The sequence below is a fragment of the Hippopotamus amphibius genome, chromosome 2 (assembly GCF_030028045.1).
Source record: "Hippopotamus amphibius kiboko isolate mHipAmp2 chromosome 2, mHipAmp2.hap2, whole genome shotgun sequence".
NCBI lineage: Eukaryota > Metazoa > Chordata > Mammalia > Artiodactyla > Hippopotamidae > Hippopotamus > Hippopotamus amphibius.
In genome coordinates, this window is record NC_080187.1 from 212,576,178 (window position 1) to 212,590,765 (window position 14,588).

Genomic DNA, 14,588 nt, shown 5'->3' on the forward strand with positions numbered 1-14,588 from the left:
GATATATAAAAAACAGAAGCCCATATACATCACTTCAGGCATCCAAAATTGAAAGCAGTACAAAGAAACACAATTGAGAATTCCCTGGCAGTCCAGTGGTTAGGACATGACACTTTCACTGCCGTGGCCCAGGTTCAATCCCTAGTCGGGGAACTAAGATCCTGCAAGCCGCACAGAGTGGTCCAAAAAAAAACAAAAGCAAAAACAAAAAAACTACAAACTAAGAATTAGGAAAGTTATAACCATTAAATTGCTTTGGGAAATGCATTAATGACCAGGATGAGAATACTGCCAATAGACTGAAATAAAGGTACACAGGTCATCAGATTAATGATCTACCTTGTTCTTGGGTAAAATCTAACAGGCGCACATAATGGTGATTTTCATCATCAGCCAAGGATCATTGTTAAAAAAACAAAATGCACACGCAAGTAGTTCAATTTGCTGACATTAAAGATAAGTATAGTTGAGGCTGGATACTTCGGCTCTAACAGTGCTTGCAGGTTAAAATAGTGAACCTAGATTTCTTATAATAAGCAATAAAGAGTTATAAATAAAGTTATGGAACAAAGAAGTGACAATATACATTAGAAAGACAGTAACTCAAAATGGAAAACCTGATTGATGAAGAAGTCATGCTTTAATTTTAAATGATGTATCATCCTAATCTTAGTATCTTATCAGGACACTAAGAAGCTCAATTCTCTTGATGTTTAAAGTGTACACAGCAGACTCTAGACATTAAACAATGCTCTTTTGCTCATTTAACATACAATCTTTATAAAACAGTATGTGTAAAGGAAAAAGGAGCTTTATTTACAAACTCAGAAAATTTCAAATCCTACTCAAGAATTCCTCATTGAAAATGGTAAAAGGTAAGCTTTGATTATCACACTCATCAAGAAAAGGTATCAGATGGTTGGATGTAAATCAAAATATTCAAATATTACTTACCAATAAGACTTCTCTATGGAAAGCAGAATACCTATTACTTTTGTAAAAGACATAAAATGCAAGAAAGGTCTCAGGAATTAAAACACATGTGCTCATTTTTAATTATTCTGGGGAAACTTTTTTCAAACTGTACAATCATTTTACCAGAGGCAATATTAGATAATTTACTCTACTGTTAACTCTAACCTTATTAACTTATTACACTGTTTACAAAATCTTTAAGAAATAAAAAAAAAGGGCTGATTTTCTTCATATTTTTAAAGCCATAGAAGTATTAATAAGAATTCTAGTTATTTCTTCTTTACTTCCTTGAAAACTTAAACCAAACATACTTACTGTTGGTTTTTTTCATTTAGAGTATTCATGCCCTGGAGGTCAGAAAGAGGTGTTCTGGGATTTTTCCGAGTTATATCTAGGATAAAGAAAGCAAAAATTTTCAATCAATGCTAAGAGAAACTAAACATGAAAAATTTTCTAAGAACAAATGAAATTAATATACTTCAATAGTACATATTTGCTAAACATATCAGAAACATCTAAATAATAATAATATGAACCAAGTCCCATGACTGTTACTTATAAATCTGACTTAGTCAACAATGAAACCACTTAGGGAATTTAATAATAAATACTTTAATTTCTTTTCTCATTTAAATTATTATCAGGAAATACAAGGGTAACTGGGCTAAAGGTCTAGACGTGTACAAGCTCATTTCTTATTTTAATATTCAAAAAATTCCTAATGATTCCTTTGCATCATTTTTCAGCAATAGTATATTGCTGACATAAACTATAGATTTTAGAGATCAATTAATCTTATACACAAAGACACTAAGAATCAGAGATGACGAATTGCTTCCTCAATAATTACCAATATTTTTAAACATAAAATCTAATTAAAAATGGGCCAAAGACTTGAATAGACATTTTTCCAAAGGAGACACACAGATGGCTAACAGGTGCATAAAAAGATGCTCAACATCACTAATCACAGCGAAATGCAAATCAAAAGCAAAATGAGATATCACCTCACACCAGTCAGAATGGCTATCATCAAAAAACACAAATAAGAAATGTTGGCGAGGATATGGAGAAAAGGGAATGCTCATACACTATTGGTGGGAATGTAAATTGGTACAGCCACTGTGGAAAACAGTATGGAGGTTTCTCAAAAACTAAAACTGGAACTACCATATGATCCAGCAATTCCACTCCTGGGTACACATCTGGAAAAAATGAAAACACTAATTTGAAAAGATACATGCACTCCAATGTTCAGAGCAGCCCTGTTTATAATAGCTAAGACATGGAAGCAACCCACATGCCCTTCAGCTGACAACTGGCTTAAGAAGATGTGGTGTATATATATATATACAATGGTATATTATTCAGACACACAAAAAAATGAAATACTGCCATTTGCAGCAACGTAGAGGGACCTAGAGAATATTATGCTTAGTGAAATAAGCCAGTCAAAGGCAAAAACTATATATGACTTATATGTGGAATCTAAAAATAATACAAATGAATGTATATGTAAAACAGCAACAGACTCACAGATACAGAAAACAAACTTGTGGTTACCAAAGAGGAGAGGGAAGGGGAAAGAGACAAAACAGGGGTATGGGATTAACAGATAGACACTACTATATTTAAAATAGTAACTCTATTTGAGATAACAATCTTGTGTATGAAAAATCCTAAGTAATTCACGCAAAAAAATTAGGACTATTAAACAAGTTCAGCAAAATTACAAGATATAAGATCTATATTCAAAAATCAACTTTGTTTCTATGCAATAGCAATGAACAACTGGAAAATGAAATTAAGAAAACAATTCCATTAATAACAGCATCAAAATAATATAAAAGGAATAAAGTGAACAAAAATATAAAATGTCTACTGAAAAACTACAAAACATCATAAAAATAAATTAAAGGAAACCTAAATAAATGGAAAGCCATCCATGCTCTTGGATTGGAAAACTTGACATTGTTAAGATGGCAATGTTCCTGAAATTAATCTACAGACCAATGCAATCCCTATTAAAATTGCTTCTGCCCTTTTTTTAACTGAAATGAATAAGCTGATCCTAAAATTAATATGCAAATGCAAAGTATCCAGAATAGCCAAAACAATGTTGAAAAAAAAGAACATGACTGAGGGAATCATACTTCCTGAATTCAAAACTTACTACAAAGCTCTAGTAATGGAGACAGTGCAGTAACTGCATAAAGATAGACAAATAGATCAATGGAAAAGAAGTGACAATACAGAAATAAACCTTTACATTTATGATCAATTGAATTTTGACAAAGGTGCCAAGACAATTCAATGGGAAAAGAATAATCTTTTCAATAAAAACTGGTAAAACGAGATATCTACATGGAAAAGAATGAACTTGGATCAAAGACCAAAATACAAATGCTAAAAGTATAAAACTTACAACACTGGAGTAAATATTCCTGACACTGGATTAGGCAATGGTTACTTACACATGACACCAAAGGCACAAGTAACCAGAGAGAAAAATTTATAAACTACACATCATCAAAATCTAAAACTTCTATGCTTCAAAGGACACTATATCAAGAAAGTGAAAAGACAACCCACAGAATGGTATCAATAGAAAATGGCAAATCAAATATCTGATAAAAAACTTGAATCCAGGGACTTCCCTGGTGGTCCAGTGGTAAAGAATCTGTCTTGCAATGCAAGGGACACGGGTTTGCCCTGGTCTGGGAACTAAGATCCCACATGCCATGGGGCAACTAAGCCCATACGCCACAACTACTGAGCTCACACACCTCAACTAGACAGCCCACACGCTCTGGAACCCGTATGTCACAACTACCGAGCCCACGTGCATGGAGTCTTCATGCCACAGCTAGAGAGAAGCCCGTGTGCCACAACAAAAGATCCCTCATGCCTCAACCAAGATCCCATGTGCCACAACTAAGACCCAACACAGCCAAAAATAAAAATAAATAAATAAGGGCTTATGTGATTACATTTGAGCCCACCTGGATAATCCAGGATAATCGTCCCATTTTAAGATCCATAACCTTAATCACATCTATTCTCTTTTTCCAAAGAATACAAGAACCTTCAAATCTTTGGTTCAAGTTATCCCCTTCCTATCACAGCTATTGTTTGTATTTATTTATTTTCAGTATTTATTTTCACCTTATGTTCTTCCCATTAGTCAAAGCAAATCAGGCATTAAGTTTTATACAATAATAACTTTAGATTTACACACATATTTACAAGTTCCTCAAATCTTCCTAGCGAGGTCTTACCTAGTGGCGCAGTGGTTAAGAATCTGCCTGCCAACGCAGGAGACACGGGTTTGAGCCCTGGGCCGAGAAGATCTCACATGCCGTGGAGCTGCTAAGCCCATGCGCCACAACTACTGAGCCTGCACCCTAGAGCCCTTGAGCCACAACTATTGAGCCCACATGCCACAACTACTGAAGCCTGTGAGCCTAGAGCCCACGCTCCACAAGAGAAGCCACTGTAAAGAGAAGCCCAAGCACCATCACTGAGAAGTCCCTGCTCATCACAACTAGAGAAAGCCTGCACACAGCAACAAACACCCAATGCAGCCAAAAATAAATAAATAAATAAATAAATAAATAAATTTATTTATTTAAAAACAGAAAGCTTTCTAGTGAGTTCAGCTTCTGTCCTTCTCAACTAAATCTTTTTATAAATTCTACTGATGAAGGTCTGCTCAGATTACTATCTAGTTTTATTTACTGCTATTGTTCACCTTTGCCTGACATAGCTTTCTCCATCCTTTTATTTTTATCATTTTAAGAATCTAGATATTATTTAAAGTTTTTGAAAAATTCACTTTGAGATTCTAATTGGTGATGTTAATTTTTTTATTAACTTAAATCACAGTACTTGTTTCCTGTATTTTGTTTCACATTTATTTCACTCTTTGAACTCATATTTTCCCTTGTTAGTTTTCATTTGATAGATAACAGTTTCTCATGCTACTTTAAAAGACAGCAATTTGGGGAACTTCCTGAATCCAATGGTTATTTAGGACTCCGTGCTTTCACTGCCAAGGGTGCGGGTTCAATCCCTGGTTGGGGAACTAAAGTCCTGCGAGCTGCACAGAGCAGCCAAAATAAAAAAGATTCGAGATGGTCTAATGTGTCATTTAAAGCTTGTGTTTCCTTATTTATTTTCTGTTTGGATGATCTGTCCATTGGTATAATTGGGGTGTTAAAGTCTCCTACTATTATTGTGTTACTGTCAATTTCCCTTTTATGGCTGTTAGCATTTGCCTTATGTATTCAGGTGCTCCTGTGTTGGGTGCACAGATATTTACAATTGTTATATCTTCTTCTGAGGACTTAGAGAGGTGGGATAGGGAGGGTGGGATGCAGTCGTGGGAGGGAGGGGATATGGGGATATATGTATAAATATAGCTGATTCACTTTGTTGTACAGCAAAAACTGGCACAACAGGGTAAAGCAATTATATTCCAATAAAGAGACTAAAAAAGAAAAGATTCAATTTTGTTATTACTGTGGTTGTCTGTAAGGCAGACATTCATATATGTTTATCCATGTTGATTTCCTAAATTTGATAAACAGCCACATTCTACCAATTCAATAGAAACAGCTCCCTGGCTTTCTTGCAGGCTTCACCAAAATAAGTACTGGCATATGCCGTATTTATTTCGGTCTACCATTTTCCAACAAGAATTCTGATCATATAACATTTTTTTTAGAATATTTAAAATTTTTTTAAAAATTATTTTAATGCAAATCTCTGCAGTAGGTAGTAGACAAAGGGCTTTAGCATTCATTATCGAATTGCCTATCGAAGAGCCTCACATTGCCCCTGTGCAGTAGGGATTACCTTTCAGAGAAGGAAATTGAGCCTCTGAGAAACAACATCTTCCATACTCAGTAATACAGGGGCTAAGTGGCAGAGCCAGAATTTGGGTGCCAGATATAAATTCTGCCTGTCTCCAAATGCCAGGTTGTTTTTCATCTCTCTTTTGAGAGTAACATGGAGGTTTCCACCTCAGAATCTATATTTCCTGACACAAACCTGGCAAACAGCAAAAGATGGTCAAGTCTTTCTGGCACTGGAGCCTTCCCCAAGATCAGGCAAGCTGGCTGGTTCCCCCTCTGGTCCCTAGGAGGCCCTCATGAGTAAGGTGTGGGCATTTCCTGGGGTTCCCATATTTTTATTTTTGATAAGCTTAATTCCACATGAAAAACAGTCTCTTCTAGATATCTATGACTTACGTCAGGCTTCATGACATGCAATTAATTTTTTAAATTGTGGTAAAATTTACATATTGTAGAACATTTTCATCATAAGCATGTAGTTGGTTAAGTTTAGACAAAACTGTCACCAAAAGAAGATATAGAATATTTCGCTGGCAGTCCAGTGGTTAAGACTCCAAGCTTTCACTGCTGGGGCACAGATTCAATCCCTGGTCGGGAAACTAAGATCCCCCATGCCATGGGGCGCAGCCAAAGAAAGAAAAAATAAAATTCCATCAGCCCCCAAAGTCCCCTCATGCCCTTTCTTGGACAATCCCCCACACACCCTCCTGGGCTAAGGCAAACACTAACCTGCTGTCCACAGAGATCGGTTTGCGTTTTCTGGAATTTGATATAAATGAAATAAAACAGTATGCTCTTTTGTGTATGGTTTCACTCAGCATAACATTTTAGGGACTGATCTATAAAAAGTCTTCATGTGAACAAATGTGTTCATTTCTCACGTGGAGAGAACATAACATATGGAAAGCATATCTTACCTTTATAAAAAACTGACAGTTTTCCAAAATAATTGTACTATATTTCACATTGCCAGCAAAATGTATAAGCATTCCAGTTGCTCCACATACTCATCATCAGTATTGTCAACTTAAATTTTAGCCATGACACAGGGTGTTAATGTGACTTCACTGTGATTATAATTTGCATTTCCCTAATGACTAATAAAGTTGGTAATCTTTAATGTGCCTATAGATCATTCATATATCTTCTTTTCTAAGTATATGCTTAAACCTCTTGACCATTTTTTAAAAAATATTTATTTATTTATTTTACTTATTTATTTATTTTATTTTGGCTGTGTCTGGTCTTAATTGCAGCAGGGGGGCTCCTCCTTGCGGCATTCAGGCTTCTCGCTAGTTGTGGTGTGCAGGCTCCAGAATGCATGGGTTCTGCAGTTGTGGCATGCGGGCTTAGCTGCATGTGGGATCTTAGTTCCCCGACCAGGGATTGAACCCGTGTCCCCTGCACTGCAAGGCAGATTCTTAACAACTGGACCACCAGGGAAGTCCCTTGACCATTTTTTTTTAATCAGAGGGTAACATTTCATTTTTTTTACTTTATTTTTTTAATTTTATTTTTGGCTGTACCACATGGCATATGGAATCTTCCCCAACTAGGAATCAAACCCACGCCCCCTGCAGTGGAAACACTGAGTCTTCACCACAGACTGCCAGAGAAGTCCCCCTTGACCATTTGTTTGTTTTTATCATCTATGTATTTTTCCAGCTAATTTACATCTATTAGTTAAATGCTTGAGTTAAAATTTAAACTTCTGAAATAGACAGTTTTCAAAGTAACTAAGATAATATAGAATTTGAAAGAAATGCAATTCCCTTAAGAGCAATAATATAATTGCTACACATTTTTGGCTGGTTATCTAGAGCTACAAATATATTTGGACTTTTAAAAAATACATCATAAAAGAGTGGATATATGGATATGTATAACTGATTCACCTTGCTGTACACCTAAACTAACACAACACTGTAAATCAACCACACTCCAACAAAAAATTTTTTTAAATACATCATTAAAATCAATCTTTAAAGCCTTTATTTCTCCAAAGATTTATCTATGCCTCCTATCTCCACCTTCTCACCTCCCCCACACATTTCTCAAACCCCTGGAATTTGGCTTCTGCCCCATTGTTATCATCACCAAGAAGCTCCATGTCACTAATTTCAACTGATATTTTTCAGTCCTTGGATTACATTACTTGATCTTTCACAGTCTGCAAACAGTTGGGCCAATCACACTCTCTCTTTTTTGGATTGAGTCTGCCCTCTCCTGTGAGCCTCCTACCTTTCTAACCACTCCTTCTTATATCTTCATTGCAGGCTTATTCTTTTCTACCTGGCCATTAAATGTTGGAATCCCCTCAATAACAGTCTTAGATGCTATCTTCATCTGACTCCTCACCTTTTTTTTTATACATCTTTATTGGACTATAATTGCTTTACAATGTTGTGCTACTTTCTGCTGTACAACAAAGTGACTCAGCTATATGCATACACACATCCCCATATCTCCTCCCTCTTGAACCTCCCTCCCACCCTCCCTATCCCACCTCTCTAAGTCACCACAAAGGATGGAGCTTATCTCCCTGTGCCATGCAGCAGTTTCCCACTAGCTATCTATTTTACGTTTGGTAGTAAAATACACGTCAATGCTAGTCTCTCATTACGTCCCAGTTACCCCTTCCCCTCTGTGTCCTCTAGTCCGTTCTCTACATCTGCATCTTTATTCCTGCTCTGCCACTCTGTTCATCGGTACCATTTTTCTATATTCCACATACATGTGTTAGTATACAGTATTTGCTTTTCTCTTTCTGACTTACTTCACTCTGTATGACAGTCTCTAGGCCCATCCACCCCACTACAAGTAACTCAATTTCATTCCTTTTTATGGCTGAGTAATATTTCATTGTATATATGTGTCACATCTTCTTTATCCATTCATGTGTCCATGGACATTTAGGTTGTTTCCAAGTCCTGGCTATTGTAAATAGTGCTGCAATGAACACTGTGGTACATTTATCTTTTTGAATTATGGTTTTCTCAGGGTGATATGTCCAACAGTGGGATTGCTGGGTCATATGGTAGTTCTACTTTTAGTTTTTTAAGGAGGAACCTCCATACTGTTTTCCATAGTGGCTGTATCAATTTACAATCCCACACAACCTCTCCAGCATTTTCTGTTCCTGGATTTTTTGATGACGGCCATTCTGACTGGTGTGAGGTGATACCTCATTGTGGCTTTGATTTGCATTTCTCTAATGAGTAGTGATGTTGAGCATCTTTTCCTGTGCCTCTTGGTCATCTGTATGTTTTCTTTGGAGAAATGTCTATTTAGGTCTTCCACCCATTTTTGGATTGGGTTGTTTGTTTTTCTGATATTGAGCTGCATGAGCTGCTTGTATATTTTGGAGGTTAATCCTTTGTCAGCTGTTTCGCTTGCAAATGTTTTCTCCCATTCTGAGAGTTGTCTTTTCATTTTGTTTATGGGTTCCTTTGCTGTGCAAAAACGTTTAAGTTTCATTAGGTCCCATTTGTTTATTTTTGTTTTTATTTCAATTACTCTAGGAGGTGGGTCAAAAAGGACCTTGCTGTGATTTATGTCATAGAGTGCTCTATGTTTTCCTGTAAGAGTTTTATAGTGTCTGGCCTCACATTTAGGCCTTTAACCCATTTTGAGTTTTTTGTGTATGGTGTTAGGAAATATTCTAATTTCATTCTTTTACATGTAGCTGTCCAGTTTTTCCAGCACCACCTATTGAAGAGGTTGTGTTTTCTCCACTGTAGATTCTTGCCTCATTTGTCAAAGATAAGGTGACCCTATGCACGTGGGTTTCTCTCTGAGCTTTCTATCCTGTTCCATTGATCTATATTTCTGTTTTTGACCATTTTTAATTGAACTGTTCCTCTTACTACTGTAGGAGGTTTTTTTTTTTAATATATATTTTGTTTTCAAGTCCATTATCACTAATGTATTACAAATTATTATGAAAATTGTTTCCCAGGCTGTGATATGCTTTTTTTTTTTTTTAACAGTATCTTATTTAAAGTAGAAGTTTTCAACTTTAGTGACCTCCAGTTAATCAATTTTTTCCTCTTATAGTTCATGCTCTTATGTCTCATCTAATAAATTTTGTCTCAAGATTGCAAGATTTTCTCTCAGGTTTTCTTCTATCAATTTAATAGTTTTATGCTTTGCAAAGAGCTGTATGACCCATTTCAAGTTAATTTTTATGTATAAGGGTCAAAGTTCTCTTGAACATATGGATATTCAGTTGTTCCAGTGCCATTTTTTTTTTAAAGTCTATATATACTTCACCCCCACTGAATTACCTCAGGGCCTTTGGGGAAAATCAATTGCCAATATTTGTGTAGATCTTTTCCTGGACACTACTTGGTTCTATTGCTCTTTTTTTTTTTCTTTTTTCTACAGAAGAGGATTTTCACTTCAATTTTCTAAAATTAATAATTTTTTTATTGGGGTATAGCTGCTTTACAATATTGTGTTAGCGTCTACTGTACAGCAAAGTGAATCAGCTATACATATATCCCCTCTTTTAATTCCCTTCCCATTTAGGTCACCACAGAACATTGAGTAGAGTTCCCTGTGCTATACATTAGGTTACTATTTATCTCTTGATGCTTATACTAAGAGAACAATGTCATGATTATTTTAATCTTAAAATCACATAGTGTAAGATCTCCAGCTTCATTATTCTTCACAATTGTTTTGGTCATTCTACATATTCTACATTTCTATACATATCTTAGTTATAAGCTTGTGAATTTCTACCCCCAAATCTGCTGTGATATTCCACTGGGACTGCATTCAACCCAAAGATCCATCTAGGGGAGAACTGACATCTTAGAAATACAAAAACATGTATCGCTCTTCATTTATTTAGGTATTTTTCAGTTTCTCTCAGTTGTATACCGGTCTAACAGTATTTTGTTAAATTTATCCCTAAATATTTCATGTTTCGATATGTTATATTATAATCCATTGCATATCAAATCACTCCAAAACCTAGCACTTTAAAACAGCACATCATATCACAGACTTTGTAGAGGAACAGGTTTCAGAAGCCACTTAGATGGGTGGTTCTGGCAGCGTCTCTCATAAGGTTGTATTCAAGCTCTCAGCCAAGGCTGTGGTCTTTTCAAAACTAGAATGGAACTGAAGGATCTGCCTCTAAGGTCACTCATGTAGTTCGTGGCAAGCCTGAGTTCTTCACTGGTTTTGACTAGAGGTTTTTTTTTTTTTTTTTGCCTTTGACTAGTGGGATTCTCAATAGGGCTACTCAAAATGACAGCTTGATCCTCCAAGAGACAGTGATCTAAGAGAGAGCTAGCAAGTGAGAAGGTACCTAAGATGGAAACTGTAGACTTTTATAACAATTTTGGAAGTGACATACTATTACTTCTTCCATGTCTTACAGGTCACATAGACCAACACTGGTAAAATGTGGGAGGAGACCACACAAAGTTGCAAATACCAGACGAAGGGGATAATTGGGGAATATCTACTGTGGCTGGCTGCCACAGATATATAAATGGAATTCATAAATTTCATTTTCCAAGTGTTCATGGCTAGATCATTACATTTTTTTTCACATGCGCTCATATGTGGAATCTTTTTAAAATTTTTTTTAATCTTTATTGGAGTATAATTGCTTTACAGTATTGTGTCAGTTTCTGAAGTACAACAAAATGAAAAAGCCCCTGAAGAAAACCATAATTCAAAAAGATACATGTACCACAATGTTTACTGCAGCATTACTTAAAATAGCCAGGACATGTAAGCAACCTAAATGTCCATGGACAGATGAATGGATAAAGAAGATGTGACACATATATACAATGAAATATTACTCAGCCATAAAAAGGAATGAAATTGAGTTACTTGTAGTGGGGTGGATGGGCCTAGAGACTGTCATACAGAGTGAAGTAAGCCAGAAAGAGAAAAATACTGTATGCTAACACATATATACAGAATCTAGAAAAATGGTACTGATGAACCTAGTGGCAGGGTAGGAAAAGAGATGCAGACGTAGAGAATGGACTTGAGGACACTGGGGGAGGGGAAGCTGGGACATAGTGAGAAAGTAGTATCGACACATACACACTACCAAATCTAAAATAGATGGCTAGTGAGAAGGTACTACAGAGCACAGGGAGATCAGCTTGATGCTTTGTGGTGACCTAAAGGGGTGGGATGGGGGGGTGGGGTGGGGGGGGTGGGATAGGGAGGGTGGGAGGGAGGCTCAACAGGGAGGGGATATGGGGATATATGTACACATGTGGCTCTTTCATAGAATATTACAATTTAATTTTCTATATTTACCTGGTATATTGTGAGACTGTTAAATTCACTTCTTGGATTAAAGAAGCCTTTTTAAACCCCTTACTATTTTCTATGTAGATGATCATGTTGTCTACATCTTCTTTTTCAATCTATGTATCTCCTATTTCTTTTTGCTGCCTTATTGCACAATGACCTTTAGTACAATGTTAAATCTGAGAGGTAAAAGCAGATATTTTTGCCTTGTTGTCAAATGTTAGGGAAGAAGTGTTCAATCTTTCACCATTACACATGAATACTGCTGTAGAATTTTCACGTGTATTCTTTACAAAGTTGAGGAATTTGCCTTCTATTCCTAGGTGGCTAAAAGTTTTTAAATAGGAATGGGTATAGAATTATGACAAACTCTTTTTATCTACCTTCTAAGATGATATTTTTTTCTTTAGATGATTATATATTATAAATTATGACTATACACACACACACACACACACACACATATATATAATACATTATTTTGATTTTCTATATTAAACCAACCTTTCATTCCTGGATAAATTCCACTTGATCTTCATGTATTTTCCTTTAATATATCGCTGAATTCAGTCTGTTCTTATTTTGTTAAGGATTTTTATGCCTATCATTGTGAGGTATGTTAGACTGTAATTTTCTTGTAATGCTATCTAATTTTGGTTTTAGAGTAATAATAGTGGCCTCATGATATGATTTGTATAGTATTCCTTGCTCCTCTGTTTTTTGAAAGAGTTGAGTAGAACTGGTATTATTACTTTCTTAAACATTTCTTAAATAAAATTGACTATTGAAGCTATATGGGCCGGAACTTTTTTGTTTTCATGTGTGGGATAATTTTACTTATGAATCCAATCATTGACATAGGACTACACAGATTAACAGATTCTCTTATTTTTCCTTGGGTCAATTTTGTCAACTTGTTGACATTCACGGAATTTGTCCATTTCACCTAAACTGTTGAATATATTGGCATAAATGTTCATCATCTTTCCTCAACCTTTTGATATCTATACCATATGTAACCATGTCCACTCACTCATTTCAGTGATAACAGTATTTGTGTCTTCTCTCATATTTCTTGATCAGAATAGCCAGAACTACACTATCCAACAGCCACTTGCTGTATGTGGTCATTCAAATTTAAACTGATTTAATTAAAACTTCAGTTTAAAAACTTTCTTTTTTTAAGAACTTTAATTGAGATATAATTGACATACGATAAACTGCATGTATTTAAAGTGTACAATTTGATTTTTTTCTTATTAGTAATGTATATATGACAATCCCAAATTTAAACTGGTTTAATTAAAACTTCAGTTTAAAAATTTTCTAAAAGCTTCAGGTTTTTAACCACATGTGGCTAATGGCTACAGTTTTGAACAGTATAGTTGGAGAACATTTCCATCCTCACAGAAAGTTCTACTGAACAGTGTTGGGCTCAAGCCTTATTAACTTTACTGCTCTTTTCAAAATACCAGCTTTTTTTGTTGTTGTGTTTTTAATGTGGACCATTTTTTTTCAACTCTTTATTGAATTTGTTACAATATTGCTTGTTTTATGTTTTGGTTCTTTGGCCCTGAGGCATATGGGATCCTAGCTCCCCGACCAGGGATGGAATCCACACCCCCTGCATTGGAAGGCAAAGTCTCAACCACTCGACCACCAGGGAAGTCCCTCAAAATACCAGCTTTTGGTCTCCACTGATTTTCTCTACTGTTGGTCAGCTTCCTATTCTGTGATTTTAGCTCTTAACTTTATTAATCACTTCCTTCTACTTATTTATCACATTATGCTCTTCTTGTTGTAGCTTCATAAAGTAAAAGCATAGATCATTGATTTTTTTAACCTTATTTCTTTTCTTAAATAAGGATTTAAAGCTATCGATTTTCCTCTAAGCACTTCTTTAGCTGCATTATACAAGCTGTAATACGTTGTGTTTGCATTATCATTCAGACCAAAACATTTTCAAGCCGCCCTTCTAAGTTTTTCTTTAACTTATCAGTTACTTATATATGTTATTTTCCAAATATGTAAGGATTTCTCAGATGTCTTCCTGTTACTGATTTCTATTTTAATTCCATTTTGGTCAGACAACATACTTTAAATTTTCAATCATTTGTGTGACCATACTGATGCCTGAGGTCATGGACATTAAGGCAGGCACTGTCGGGAAGGTGACAAGCCCTTTTCTGACAGTTGCTGGTCCTTTATCTTGCTCATGAACATCACAATCTCCATTGTCCCAAGAAGGTCAGAAAGTATGGGCTTAAATTGAAGGGACATTCTACTATTCCACCCTCTCTCTCTCTTTCCCCAGCATCTTATTCTTCCCCTTTTCTAGGACTCCTGACCTTTGTGGAAGTGGGGCAGCAGCATGTGCTCCCAAGAACCCTAATTTCTCCCCACTCTTCTGATTTCCTCCCTGCAAATCTCAGAGAATAATCACTATAGAGAGAAGGTGGGAGTACC

General features: G+C 35.8%; 1 protein-coding gene across 11 annotated transcripts in view; it reads right to left on the minus strand.

Moving 5' to 3' along the window:
• The window catches only part of MYO9A (myosin IXA), a 262,701-nt gene that overhangs the window by 111,360 nt on the left and 136,753 nt on the right, over positions 1-14,588 (minus strand). For all 11 annotated transcript variants that reach the window (XM_057723187.1, XM_057723183.1, XM_057723186.1 and 8 more), the window contains one exon: positions 1,291-1,366. In XM_057723187.1, coding sequence (XP_057579170.1) covers positions 1,291-1,366 — 76 coding nt within the window. The remainder of the gene's footprint in view (positions 1-1,290; positions 1,367-14,588) is intronic.